The sequence below is a fragment of the Stenella coeruleoalba genome (genome assembly GCF_951394435.1).
Source record: "Stenella coeruleoalba genome assembly, chromosome: 10".
In the NCBI taxonomy this organism is placed as follows: Eukaryota; Metazoa; Chordata; class Mammalia; order Artiodactyla; family Delphinidae; genus Stenella; species Stenella coeruleoalba.
The window spans coordinates 51283364-51298447 of record NC_137156.1 but is presented as its reverse complement, the minus strand read 5'-3'; the positions used below and the strand labels follow the sequence as shown (position 1 = coordinate 51298447).

Sequence of the window (15084 nt, the reverse complement as noted above, 5' to 3'; positions counted from 1 at the left end):
GAATACTGGCCAGTATGCACTGAAGGCTTTCCAAGTTCAAGACGCAACACCAGTATTCCTTACCACAGTGGTCACTGGTATGGGATGAAGCCTGTAAAATCCCACTGTACATATAATTAAACTGAGGCATGGAGAGCGTAAGTAATTTGCCCAGGTCACACAGGTGGTGAATGGAGGAGCAGGAAACTGCTAAAATTAGTAGCCTCTAAAACTGCCAAGCTACTAGTTAAGACAGCACTACAACTAATGCCCGCAGTAGTATAGGACCCCATCATCCAGCTGAGTGATTCTCAGCTGAGAGTGAAGATTTTTGTCCCCCAGAGGATATGTGGCAATGTTTGGTGACATTTCTGGTTGTTGCAGCTGTGGGGTGGGTGCACTGCTGGTGGGAGTGCACATACTGGTGCAGCCACTATGGAGGCGAGCAGTGTGGACAGTCCTCAAGAAGTTAAAGATAGAGCTACCACACAATCCAGCAATTCCACCTCTCGGTATTTATCTGAAGAAAGTGAAGACCTTAACTTGAAAACATATCTGCGTCCCATGTTCACTGCAGCATTATTTATGAAAGCCAAGATAACCATGCAACTTAAGTGTCCATTGATGGATGAATGGATAAAAAAAAAATGGCGTATGTATACAATGGAATGTTTTTCAGCCATAAAAACATAAAATCTTGCCATTTGTGACAACATGGACAGAACTTGAGGGCATCACGCTTAGTGAAATAAGTCAGAAAAAGGCTAATACCATATGATCTCACTTATATGTGGAATTGGAAAAAACAAAGAAAACGAGATTCAGAGAACAGGCTGGTGGTGGCCAGAGGCAGGGGGTGGGGAGTGGATGAAATGGGTGAAGGGGGTCAGAAGGTACAAACTTACAGTTTATAACATAAATAAGTCCTGGGGATGTAATGTGTGACAGCATGGTGACGATAGTTAATAATACTGTGCTGCATATTTGAAAGTTGCTAAGAAAGTCGATCTTAAACGTTCTCATCACAAGAAAAAAAAATCCTGCAACTCTGTATGATGACGGATGTTAACCAGACTTACTGTGATTTCACAGTACATACAAATATTGCATCATTATGTTGTATACCTGAAACATACAATTTCGTATGTCAATTATACCTCAATGAAAAAGCTCCAAGTGGGACGGGGTGACTGGGTAGAAAGGAAGAGGGAGGAAGCGTGACACATGGCGGGGTGGGGGGAGGGGAGAGATAGCAGCAGCCTGTTAACTGAGAGGAGTGGGGAGGGAGAAGTGGGCATGCGCGGAGCCCGCGGCGCACCCCGCGAGAAGCCATGTGTGGATGCGGGCCGCTCTCGGGACCCGGGGACAGGGGAGATGGTGGTCGGGGATGTAGAGGGACACCGTGCCGGACCTGGGATAAGGGGCAAGCCACCACCAGCATCTGCCACATTTCCCAGTACTGAAGTGATTGCTTTTTTAAAAACAGGGACCTGGGCTTCCCTGGTGGCACAGTGGTTGAGAGTCCGTCTGCCGATGCATGGCACACGGGTTCGTGCCCCGGTCCGGGAAGATCCCACATGCCGCGGAGCGGCTGGGCCCGTGAGCCTTGGCCGCTGAGCCTGCGCGTCCGGGGCCTCTGCTCCGCAACGGGAGAGGCCACAACAGTGAGAGGCCCGCGTACAGCAAAAAAACAAACAAAAAAAACACAGGGACCTGACACTGTCAGTTGACGAAGACAGTGACTATGGAAAAGTTGGAGAGCATTTGTCTTGTGGCTTTTTCTGCACAAACTGCAAAATAACCAAATGAGGCTTGTGGACCCCTATGAATAGGAACAGGAGGCAGGAAGCTGACCTGAGTATTTTTGTTTTATTCCATCGAATAAACATTTTATTTATATAAAAGACAAACAATGCATAGAATGAAAATAAGTGCTTGACACAGTTGATATAAAACGAGTATACAGCATTCACATTCCTATTTTAATAAATGAGTACTGGTGAAGTGTTCCATAAAAGAATAAAACTTTCCCTTTATGTAGAGTAGTGAAAAAAGTCAGTATTTTTAGGAACTACAGAATGATATTCCTTGGTCTTTTTCTTGAATAAGGGAAACAAACATAAAACAAGCCACAGTATCATCTGACACTACATTCCAGTTTATGCTGATGACCACCCAGAAGTGATAAAGCTCTTTTGACTCTTGGAAGATCCCATAATGGACTAGTATTCTAGAAATTCACCACTAGAGGTCAATGAGCAACAGCTATTGGGACGGCCTCACCAGCCCTAAAGTGCAGGGGATTTCTGGGCACTTCCGCAGCATTGCGGGTCAAACTACCTTAAGTCTCTCAGCCCACCCCCCCCCCCCCCCCCCCCGAGCAGGGTTCCTAAAAGTTCCACCTAATCCCAAACTTCAGCATATCTGCTAAAACCCCAATGAGATGAGACCTTCCAAAACCCAAGTAGAGCTGGTCACTGCCAGTCCCTCTCCAATAATCCTATTTGGCTGAAAATAAGCTTCAAAAACATTTTTAAAAAATTGTTATTTGCAGCATTAACACTTGTTTGTGGATTAACGAGTTTCCTATGGAGTAGTAAAGCACATTCTTTGTTCTTGTCCATGTGGACACAGATTTCCTAACTGTACGTGGGACTCCTGTGTCCCACATTCAAATTCTGCAAAGGTTGGGAAAGCAGGTGTGACTGAGACCAGTAACAATGACAACAGTTTCTTGGAGTAAAGAGCACCCTCTGAAGCAGAGGGGGAAGCTCTTAAAATACAAGCAAAATAGATTTGGGTTAACAGGGAACACCCAGAGGAGGTCCCCGTTAGTCCAAAAGAAGGCCAGCTTCAAATCTTAACCCCAGGAAGGGAATCAAAATCATACTCTATAGCCAGAGAAGGAGTGCGTGGACGCACATTTCTCACAGGGGCCCTTGGTTGGAAGCAGGTTTAATTCCCAGACTGGGGTGGGGGTGGGTGGAAAACACAAACGTTCATGGCGGAAGTGAGCAGCTTTCTAAGAGTGTCCACACCTGCGTCTGTGAATGATGTGGACCAGAGAGAACTGGAAACCATTTGCTCTCTAGTCTTACTTGAGGATCCAAATTTTTTTTTTTTTTTCCAAAATCTCCAAGTATTTAAAAAGTGCCTCGATTTTGTTAAACACCGTGCTGGCCAAGCAAGACACACGTTCAGAGTGCCTGAGGAGACTCCTGATGTGGCAGTGCTGTGCTGCTCAAATACTTTCCCCTTGGCCAAAATGTGCTCGAGTCCCCTGAAGCCCAGAGCATAGAACCTACTAGTGTTGCATAGAAAGCTGGAGACTGAAACCAAGAGTGATAAAAAAACTAAACATAAAGAACCTGGAAGGGAGACCTATTCCCTTTTAGGAAACAGGGAACAGTAACATAGGTATGGGGGGGGAATTTTTTAAAAAATAACAATTTCTCATTAGTAGAACGTGTGGCAATTTCACGGGTGGGGAAATGTGTCCTGATTTTTCTGTAGCCTGTGAAGGTAAAACATGGGGCTTAAAACATTTAAGCAATTAGAAATGGAGCAAAGTTTCTGAACTAGCTGAGGAAGGAGGTTCACAAACCAGAGGTGGGTTGTGAAGCTCCGGTGACAAGTCCAGGAGAGATGATGGCACACGGGGACCCCAGGGTCTGGTCCCCAAACAGTGCGACTCCAATCAGCTCCATGGCCAGAACAGGACCCAGTACAGGGAATTATTACTTTGCAAAAGCAAGTGCAACTTGGCCACAGCAGGCTCTGAGACCTGGAGTCTCTCTCTGAAGGCAAAGACCGCACCCCCCCCGCACCCCCCCCAACCCCTGTGTGCTCAGAGGCCCAGCACACGAGTGACTGCCAAGTGCTGAGGCTGCCCCAGAGCCCTTCCTTCTGTGCTCAGTGCCAAGCTCGCCCATCCAACCCATTTCTTGAGCATATTTGATCTTTTTCCTCACCTCTTTCTAGAGTATGGCCGTATAGATAGATATAAACATATATAGATATATATAAAACATAGCTATTCCATATTTATATACAGGCATTAATAAAGTGCAAATGTTATTGGCTATTGTAAAAATCAATCTCATTTCCTGAGGAAGTGCTAACACAGCTTATCCTATGACAAAGTCAAAGACATAGGACGCTTCCTGTCACCCCCTCCCCAGCTCGGGGGGGAGGGAGCGGCCCCGGGGTTCCAGGAAGCATCGTTCAGGGGCAGCTTCCTGCTGCCTCTGTTCTTTGGCCACAGGGGCAGCCACACTCGGCCAGCCGCTGGAAGAGCTATTTGGTAGTGTTCAGGGAGCCGTCTTCGGGAATCTTCTCCTCTGAACTGCTCCTGCCCGAGAGTCTGTCCAGGTGCTCCAGCTCACTGAAGCGCTCGGCCACACACTGTGCCGTGAGCCGGGCCTCGGGGTCGTGGTCCCAGCACTCGGCCAGCGTCTCACACACCATCTGGATGCCCTGCAGGGGGAGAGGGTCCACAGGCCTCTGAGAGGGGATGGCGGCTCCTGGAGGCAAGGCAGCCCCTGCCTTGTCTCTGCCGCCATCGCTCTGTCCCCGCCTGCAGGCCAGTCCCCAGCACCATCTAACTGCAGCTGCAGGCGGCCAGCATTCCGGGGCCATCTGATCATAGGAAGTGGGGAAATGAAGACACAGCACAAGGCCCCCCAGTAGGCTCCTGGGGCACAGCAGCATCCCCAATCCTGAAAATTCCCGTGAAGTGGGCTTCTAATGCCATTTCACACCTTTCTGTTTGGTGGGGAGGGGCATAGCTTTAGGCTTTACTGTTGAGGGCAGTTTTAGGTTCATAGCAAAATCAAGTGGAAATTACAGAGTTTCCATATACGCCCTCCACCCTCGCGGACAACCTCCCCCGCCATCAACACCTTGCATCTGTGTGTGCATTTGTTAAAATCGGTGAACCAACACTGACACGTCACTATCAACCAAAGTCAACCAGAACACGGTTCACAGTAATGTACAGGACGTGGATTCTGGCAGATGTGTCCATCATCACAGTATCCACAGAAGGCCACTGCCCTAAACAGCCTCTGTGCTCCACCTGTCACCCCTCCTTCCTCCCCCCTCAGCCCTGACCACCACTGATCTGCTTATTGTCTTAATGGTTTTGCCTTCTCCAGAGAGTCTTAAGAGCTGGAATCATGTACACATTCCTATGTAAACAGGACTGAATATCTGAGTGAAGTCCAGGCATTGGTCTGGTTGCATTTTCTGGGTTCAAGTCCCATCTTCCAGCAGCTGCTGGGGAGACCCTCTGCTAGGCCCCTCCTCTCCTGCATCAGGCTGGGCCCTGTCTGTCTTTGTAGGTCCTGCAGACTGTTTCAGAGAGTTCAACCTAACCCCATAAAGGCCCCATTCAAAAGGCCCATCCAGAAAATGCTGCCCACAATGTGTGACAAGGGTCTTCTTTCATGGCTTTAATTTTTATTTTGCATTGCAAATATTTTTGTTATTTCAAGTCATTTTTTGGAAATAAAGCAGGCACGGATTAACTAGATAGCCCAATAGGTGGAAACACACTGTGCTCTTGCCAATCAGAGGCCCAACCCTATCACTGGTGTCCCCTCACACGAGTGGCCAGGTGGAATGGATCATTCCCCACTCTGCCCTGAGAATGGCACTCTCCTGTCTGCAGTCTAACCAGCAACTTTCCCCACACACCTAGGAACCTGACCCTCCCTTCCCGCCCTGTGAGTAAGTTCATGATGTTGAATTAATTGTGTAATTCACCTAATTGGTGGTATTGATTGATGGCCCTGTTAAGAGTGGAGTGTTATTGTTGGTACACAAGTAACATTTATTTTATTCTGGCACTGTAATTACAGGCAGTAAATTAAATTAAATATTAAGCATTAACTTGAAATAAATAGGGCAACAAATCTCATTAAGAGAAAAAATGTATTATGCAAATTCTTTCCAGGATTTTATCATCATGAATAATGGCTTCATTAGAAGAACTGTACAGCAGAGGAGGCAACAAGAGTTTGAAAGAAACAATACTAGTGCCTTCTGATTTCAGAGTTAACACAAAATAGTCTTGCATTTTCAAAGCCAAACAGGCTTTCCTGAAACCCAGGGAGAAGCCCTAGGCCACGTCCTGGTCCACGCTCTCCCCCGGTTTTATCAGGGTCTGTCCGCTGAAGCGGCTCTTGGCAAGGGCTGGCACACACCAGGCTTCCTGCTCCATCTGTCTCCTTGATTGTACCTGACTTGTGGTTTCTGTTTTTTATCTGACTTATCTACCTTGCCCTTAGGAAACCTATGACTTAGCCCCAGCCTTCCCTGGGTAAGGGAATTCAGCCAAAGGCGGCCATAAATGGTTTACGTCAATGGAAAGGACAGTCTTGTCAGTGAGCTATGGGCACAAGGCCCCTGTCCCTCATTCACGGCTCTTCCCTGCTGTGACTGGCAGTCCCCAGCTCTCACAACCTATGCCTCCTTCTTTTCCTCTGATTGGGGGCATTTTGATGAGGAGAATTTGGATAGGTCTCCCTGTATGTCAGAACCACTGCCCTGCTATGGATAGATGGCCTTACCTACCATTGCTTAAAAAGAAAAAAAAAAAGAAGCCATTAGGAAGTTCTGGAAAGACAGATTTCCTATTTGTTCCCTTGCCCTTTGCTCTTCTGTGCTTTCCTTTATCCCAGCCTCCTTCTCGACACACCTGCCGCAGCCTGAGTGCACAGCAGCCCCTTGCAGGCCAGCTGGCTGCCAAACACCCCTTCTTTCTCACTAAGTATTTCCTGCCAGAGCTGAAGATTCCCAGAAGAAAACAGTTGGAACCCAGAAGGGAACAAAACATAAACTCCCTATAAGAGGTGAGTGGCACAGGCTGCAAACAAAACATTTTAACTCAGAAGCAAGACGGCTTGGACGATATGACAAATGCCCGTCAAATGATTCTGTGTGAGCCCTTTCTGAATGGTGGGTAGAACGTGCAATAACAAGGTCATCCCACTTTACTGAAACTTCTTTATAAAGAAAAGTGAACAGGGTCATGGAAAACAAAGGGACCTGCCTCAGATTGATGCCCAATAGCCAGGAATTCTCTCCTACCTAAAATATTACTCCGGATGAACTTTACTTGCCGTTCGCAACAGTCACTCCTTACCTGGTGGTTGAGCCAGGAGCTTGGGATTTCGGGTCGCCCTCGATCTCTCAACACGTTGTCCTTCATGCTTTCGACACAGGGATGCTCCCGCACCTTGGAACCGAATGGAGGCTCATAATCCTTCACTTCTGTTGGAGAGAGCAGGCAAACACAGGGCCCTTGAGAAGGGTGTGCACAGCTAAGACACTGAGTGTGATGCACCTGTGATTACGCTAGGGGCAATTTTTAATTCTTGTGGGTTCAAATATAAGGAGGGGTTGTGGAAGGAGCTTGAGAAGTATTCAACACATGACTGTTGAGTGCCCACGATGTCCTAACAGCTGGGGACAGAGCAGAGAACAAGACCAACAAGGTCAGGGGATTCAGGTTTTAATGCAGACATCTCAATGGGGCAATCCTGGTCCTTGGGAGGTAGAAAAATCTTACATATTACAATGGTTTGTGGCCCACAGTACATAAATAGATTTAATATGTGGTATTAAATTTCTTTGGGAGATTCAGCCATAAAAAAAAGAAATGAAATTCTGATAGATGCTACAATACAGATTATGCTTAGTGAAATAAGCCAGACACGAAAGGACAAATATTGTATGATTCCCCTTATATGAGGTACCTGGGACAGGCTAATTCACAGAGACAGAGAGCAGAATAGTGGTTGCCAGGGGATGGGGGTAGAAGAGGTAGAGAGATACTGTTTAATAGGTACAGGGTTTCAGTTGGGGAGGATGAAAAAGTTCTGGAAATGGATAATGGTGATAATTACACAACACTGTGAATGTACTTAATGCTATCGAACTGTACCACTTAAGTTGTGAATTGTAACCACTTAAAAATGGCTAAACTGGTGAACTTTATATCATGTATAATTTTCCCACAGGGAGAAAAATCGTGGGGAGTAGTGATTAAGAAAAAAATGTCTACAAAGGCTCCTTGCAATAGTAATAATGAAAAAGAGGTTCAGAAATGCTGTTTTAGATGACAGAGGAGAGCGACTGATAACACCAACAAACAAAATTTAAAAAGGTAACTTTCCTTCAGTGATACTTGCTAAAAAGAAAATAAAGAAGGATGATGTAAACACTTCATTAGGACTTCAGGTTTCAACTAAGGACAAAATCTTTTCTTCTTTTTTTAAGGGAAATTCAGGTTGCTGATTTTCTTCTAATTTCTCTTATTGAAGTATAGTTAGTTGACTTACCATGTTATATCAGTTTCAGGTATACAACATAGTAACTCAATATTTTTATAGATTATATTCCATGTAGAGTTATTATTAAAAACTGGCTATATTTACTGTGCTGTACATTACATCCTTGTAATTTATCTATTTTATACCTAGTAGTTTGTACCTCTTAATCTCCCTCACCCCTAACCCTTTTGGCAAGAAACCATAGTTTGTTCTCTGTATCTGTGAGTCTGTTTGTTTTGCTTGTTTTATTTTGTAGATCCCACATGTAAGTGAAATCAAGCAGTATTTGTCTTTCTCTGTCTGTCTGACTTATTTTACTAAGCATAATACCCTCCAGGACCATCCATGTTGTTGCAAGTGGCAAAATGTCATTCTTTTTTATGGCTAATATTCCATTTTGTGTGTTGTGTGTACACACGTATACATTTTACTTTTGTATGTAGTATAAGAAGGTGTTCTAATTTCATTCTTTCACATTTAACAGTCCAGTTTTCTCAGTACCACTTATTGAAGGGACTGTCTTTTCCCCATTGTATATTCTTGCCTTCTTTGTTGTAGATTAATTGACCAAAAGTGTGTGGGTTTATTTCTGGGCTCACTATTCTGTTCCACTGAGCTGTGTTACATGTCTGGTTTTGTGCCAGTACCATACTGTTTTGATTACTGCTGCTTTGTAGTATAATCTGAAGTCAGGGAGTGTGATCCCTCCAATTTTGTTCTTTTTTCTCAAGATTGCTTTGGCTATTCAGGGTCTTCTGTGGTTCCATACACGTTAGGATTATTTGTTCTAGTTCTGTGAAAAACGTCATGGGTATTTTGATAGGGATTGCTTTAAACCTGTAGATTGCTTTAAAGAGTATGGACATTATAACAATATTAATTCTTTTATTCCATGAATATGGGATATCTATTTATCTGTATCATCTTCAATTTCCTTCTTCAATGTCTTATAGTATTTAGAGTACAGGTCTTTTACCTCCTTGGTTAAATTTATCCCTAGGTATTTTAATCTTTTTGATTTGATTATAAATGGGATTGTTTTCTTAACTTCTCTTTCTGATAGTTCATCATTAGTGTACAGAAATGCAACAGATTTCTGTATATTAATCTTGTATCCTGCAACTTAACTGAATTCATTTATTACTCCTAATAGTTTTTTGATGGTGTCTTTAGGGTTTTCTACATATGGTTTCATGTCATCTGCAAACAGTGACAGTTTTACTTCTTCCCTTCTAATTTGGATGCCTTTTTATATCTTTTTCTTGTTTGACTGCTCTGCCTAAGACTTCCAATAATATGTTAAATAGAAGTGACAACCGTGGGCATACTTGTCTTGTTCCTAATCTTAGACAAAAACCTTTCAGCTTTTCACCATTAAGTATAATGTTATTTAGCTGTGGCTTTATCATAATGGTCTTTATTAAGTTGAAGTGTGTTTTCTCTATACCATCTTGTTGAGAGTTTTTATCATGAATGGATGTTGAATTTTGTCAAATGCTTTTTTTACATCGATTGAGATGATCATATGACTATTCTTTCATTTTCTTAATGTACTGTAAAACACTGATTGATTGGCAGATACTGAACATCCATAACCCCTGGAATAAATCCCACATGATCACGATGTATGAGACTTTTTATGTACTATTGAATTCAGTTTGCTGATATTTTGTTGAAGATCTATGTTCATCAGGGATAACGGCCTGTAATTTTCTTTTTTTTTTTATAATGCCTTTGTCTGGTTTTTGTGTCAGGGTAATGGTGACCTCTTAGAATTTGTAAATTGTAAATCTGACCTCGTAGTTTAGAAGTGTTCCCTCCACTTCAATTTTTTTGCAATAGTTTTTGAAATAAAGGCATTAACTCTTCTTTATATGTTTGGTAGAATTCACCTGTGAAGGCATCCAGCCCTGGACATCCAGCCCTGTTTTCTGGGAGTTTTTTAATTACAAATTCAATTTCACTTCTAGTGATTGGTCTCTTCAAATTTTCTGTTTCTTCTTGATTTAATCTTGGTAGGTTGTATGTTTCTAGAAATTTGTCCATTTATTCCATGTAGTCCAGTTTGTTGGCATAACTGTTAATAGTATTATGTTACGATTTTTTTCTATCTCTGTGATATCAGTTGTTACTTCTCCACCTTAATATCTTGTTTATTTGGGTCCTCTCTCTTTTCTTCTTGGTGAACCTGGCTAAAGGTTTATCCATTTTGTTTCTCTTTTCAAAAAGCCAGTTCTTGGTTTCATTAATCTTTTCTATTGTTTTCTTGATCTCTATTTTGTTTCCTCTCTGATCTTTATTATTTCCTTCCTTCTGCTGACTTTGGGCTTTGTTTGTTCTTTTTCTAACTCTTTTAGGTAGAAAGTTAGGTTGTTTGAGATTTTTGTTTCTTGAAGTAGGCCTGTATCACTATAAACTTTCCTCTTAGAACTGCTTTTGCTATGTCCCACAGATTTTTGAAAAGTTGTGTTTTTATTTTCATTTGTATCAAGGTATTTTTATTACTATTGCTTTGAATTCTTTATATCCGGTAAATTATTTATCTGTGTTTCAGTAGGGGTTTATCTTGTTTCTTCATTTGAAATAGAGTCCTCCGTCTTCTCACTTTGACTAGTTCTGTTTGTCTCTCTTAAATTAAGTGAAAAAGTTATCTATCCTGATCTTGAAGGCATATCCTTGTGTGCATCCCTATGCAGTCTGCATGTGCCCTTTGTGGCTTTGGTGGGAGAGCTGGATCTGAAGTGAGCACAGACCGTGTCTTTTCCTGGGGTGCTGCCTCTGCTCTGGGGCAGGGAGCAAGCAAATCTGTCTGTGTGCTCTTCAAGAGTGGGGTCTTGGTTTCTTTACAGTCCTCTGGTAAGCCCCACTGGTTTTCCAACCAGCCGAGGGGCTCAACTTCCAGTGCCAGACGCCAGGGCTGGGGTGCTTAATATGGGGCTCGAACCTCCTGCTTCCCAGGGAGGATCCTGGAGCTTGTGATACTCCCTCCTCTTCTGGGTCATGCAGTAGGGGTGTGGGTCTGGACGAGATCACTTTTCCTTGCCTCCTACCTGACTTTGAGTGGTTCTTTCTTTATAGCCTTTGTTATAGGAGAGCTGATCTGCTAATCTTCAGGTCATTCTCAGAGAGATCTGCTTTATATGTAGTGGTACTTTGGCATGTTCATGGGGGGAGGTTAGCTCGGGGTCTTCCTACTCTGCCATCTTGATCCCCCTTCATGTTCTAGGGTCGATATCTTTATAGAAGCTTCCTTGAATATCCCCAGAGCGATTCTTTACTAGACGTCTGGGGCAGAGCTCTATTTTAGGGTGTACAGCCACTGCGCATCTGTCTCACTCGACCAGATGGTGAGCGTCTGCAGGCAGGTTCAGGGCCCCTTTCTCATGCTTGTATTCCTGGCACCCATGGCAGGGCCTCCCATACAACAGGCTCTCAATAAATGCTTTGTTGAGCGAATGAATGAATTACTCTTAGATCCTGTCCGAAGTGGCCAATGCATAAACTCTGGGTGAATATTAGAACATCTATTAATTTAAGTGGGTGGGACAATACCCATGTCAGTGCATCACAGGACAATTTAGAAAATAAAATCACTCCAGTACTGAAACATGCCTGAGCCAAAAGGGAAGAGTGGGCTGGATTCGCCATTTTCCTCCAAAATAAATAGGACCTTTGGCCTTTACTTCAAAATAACCCTGTTTAATGAGTGAAACTTTCAATAATTTGCCCATCCAGGCTGAGAATTGAAGAAGCATTTAAGGCGAAATGACATTTTGAAAAGAGATGGCTTGTTCTTGTTTATTTGATTTTCCCCCTTTCCCAGAACCTCACTTGCATATTTATCTTTTTCCGCCTCACCCAACTAGAAGAGCTGGCAGGGTATTTTCCTTTTCCTTAGTTGGGATGAAGCCCTCCCCTCCTCCACCACTTTGAGACAAGCACAAACCATCCTTCTGTGTGTCTGCATTTGCCTTCAAGTGCCCATAGCACTTAATCTGTACTGCTCTTGGGGTCAAATCTGAACTTCGATTTGCATGGTATTTATACACCTTATTTCTTTCTTCTAGTCCCTTATCTTTTACCGGACTGTAAACTCCTAAGGCCTGAGGCAGAGGCTGAGTTTTGTGTCTGCTGAAATTGTGCCTTATACACAGTAGGCTTTCAATAAATATGAGCTGGCTTGAATTCAAGCAAGAGATAAGTTCCCAGTAAGGGTTTACTCTGACCTAAATCTTCTTTTCTATAAAATGAATGGGCTGAACTAGATGACCTCCATGTCCCCCTCCAGAACTATCCTGTAATTCAATCTAATCAAATAATGATGCTCTCTTAGTGCCATGCCCTGAGGTTTGTATAATATAATATAATATAATATAATATAATATAATATAATATGATTTGCATATGACATAAACTGCTCCTTAGACAATGTATCAGTCCACTGATTCTCCATTTCCAACTCTTTTGGCTGCCATGGCAGATGTGGTTGGCAGCCTGCCTAGACCCCCTTTACCAAGCCAAGAACACCACAGCCCCGAGGTGCTGCAAACGCTGAGTTGTAAGGGCTCACAATTTCTCCCTTCTATGGAGAATTACCCTTGGATGATGGGAGCTTCCTGGCCTGGAGGGCAGTCTGTAGCCAATGACGAAGTAACATGGGAGTTTTTTTTTTTTTAATTGGTATAATTGCTTTACAATGTTGTGTTAGTTTCTACTGTACAACAAAGTGAATCAGCTATACATATACATATACCCCCTCTTTTTTGGATTTTCTTCCCATTTAGGTCACCACAGAGCACTGAGTAGACTTCCCTGTGCTATACAGCAGGTTCTCATTAGTAATCTATTTTATACATAGTAGTGGATATATGTCAATCCCAATCTCCCAAATCATCCCCCCCACTTCCCCCTTGGTATCCATATATTTGTTCTCTACATCTGTGTCTCTATTTCTGCTTTGTAAATAAGATCGTATACACCAATTTGTTCAGATTCCACATATATGCGTTAATATACGGTATTTGTTTTTCTCTTTCTGACTTACTTCACTCTGTATGACAGTTTCTAGATCCATCCACGTCTCTACAAATGACCCAATTTTACTCTTTTTTATGGCTGAGTAGTATTCCATTGCATATAGGTACCACATCTTCTTTATCTATTCCTCTGTTGATGGACATTTAGGTTGCTTCCATGTCCTGACTATTGTAAATAGTGCTGCAATGAATATTGGGGTGCATGTGTCCTTTTGAATTATGGTTTTCTCTGGGTATATGCCCGGTAATGTATTGCTGGGTCAACACAGGAGTTCTAACAGTCTGTCTTGCCCCTAGAGGAGATGACTACTGTGCAATTCATGCTCCAGAGCTCCCCCTGGGATAAGGCTGATGGTGGTGCAGATGGAGAAAAATGAGACTGTTGCATTTTTCTTTTTGTGCCTTTGATCAAATAATGTGAAGAACTGCAGAGAAAGCAAGTCAAAAGGTGAGTGGGGTTAGTTCAGAGAGTGCCATCTTTTAAAATAAATACCATCAAAAAATTAAAAATAAAAATAAATAAAATAAAATAAATACCATCTTTTAAAAATTTTGGAAATGCCTCTAAGAAAAAAAGCAAACAGCTTAGAGAGTAAGATCGAGTTTAGCACTTAAAAAAAAAAGTGCTAACGGTATGCATCATAAGTAGGGGTATTATTCATTGTGTTTACCCCAGACCCATCATAAACTAGAGATGAGGACTTGGAAAAGAGACATCAACTCTTTGTGCCTCAGTTTCTGTATCCACAAAACAAGAGAAAGCGCAAGTGCTGACCATCGTTAACACAGTCCTCCCTCGGTACTCGTGGGGCGTTGGTTCCAGGACCAGAAGCAGATACCAACATCTGCAGACGCACAAGCCCCATATTTGCCCCTCTGTATATGCGAGCTTTGCATCCACGATTCAAGCAACCGTGGACTGTAAACACAGTACAAGATCCGTGAGTGGCTGGATCCGCGGATGCCGAACCGTGGATGCCGGCCGAGGGCACGCTTACTACCCTAGGACGCTGGCCACAGCGCTCAGCACTCACCCTGTGCACCCACGCTGGCCCAAGTCCAAGAGGGTCAGGCCGGCGTCTGGGGTCCACCCTCCCAACGTGCCCCAAGGGCAGCCCTCAATCAGCAGCAGATGGGGGTTGGAAGATAAACCGGGCTTCCTTGAGCCGGGGGTGTGATGCTGAGGTGCACGTGGGCTCTGTGCACTGCCAGGGTCCCCAGTGGGATCATGCTCTGGTTGTCCCCATGGTGACCTGCCTGCTAGCACAGGGCTCATCAGCTCCCTCCCCTTCCTGACTCACTGCCTGTTCCTTCTCTCCGTGGCTTTTCCTGCCCTCTTTTTCCTACAGAATGTCAGCTCAGGCTCCTGTTCCAGGGCCCGAGGCACCCAACCCAAGGCAGATACCACCTGCTGGGACCAGGCTCCCTCTCGCGCCTCAGCTGCCTGCCTCCCTATAGGCGCAATGGGGACCTTGGGATTTCCTTGAGGGCTTCACACAGCCTCTGTTCTAAGAAAGTTTTAGATCTCTCTGCTCTTCTTCCCACCCCCATCCCATCCTCCCCACCGCAGTCCTTTCACTGAGGGCCACCGCCCCATCCTGGCCCCACAGCATCTCTTTGTCTGGCTGGAGGCTCTCAGGAGAAAGTCTGCAGTCTCCGGCTCTGGAGCTCAGAGGGGACCCAGGCAGCGGAGATGCTCACTCCCTGAAAGTCAGCATCTGGTCTGCAGCTGC

The 15084-nt window shown here is 44.0% G+C and overlaps 1 protein-coding gene across 2 annotated transcripts in view; it reads right to left on the bottom strand.

Annotated features, from left to right (window-relative positions):
* Window positions 1-2339: 2339 nt before the first annotated feature.
* TGFBR2 (transforming growth factor beta receptor 2) overlaps window positions 2340-15084 on the bottom strand; it is a 105784-nt gene continuing 93039 nt past the window's right edge. For both annotated transcript variants that reach the window (XM_079933907.1, XM_079933908.1), the window contains 2 exons: window positions 7127-7254; window positions 2340-4455 (listed from right to left, as the gene is read on the bottom strand). In XM_079933907.1, the coding sequence (XP_079790033.1) occupies window positions 4276-4455; window positions 7127-7254 (308 nt within the window). In that variant the 3' untranslated portion in view covers window positions 2340-4275. The remainder of the gene's footprint in view (window positions 4456-7126; window positions 7255-15084) is intronic.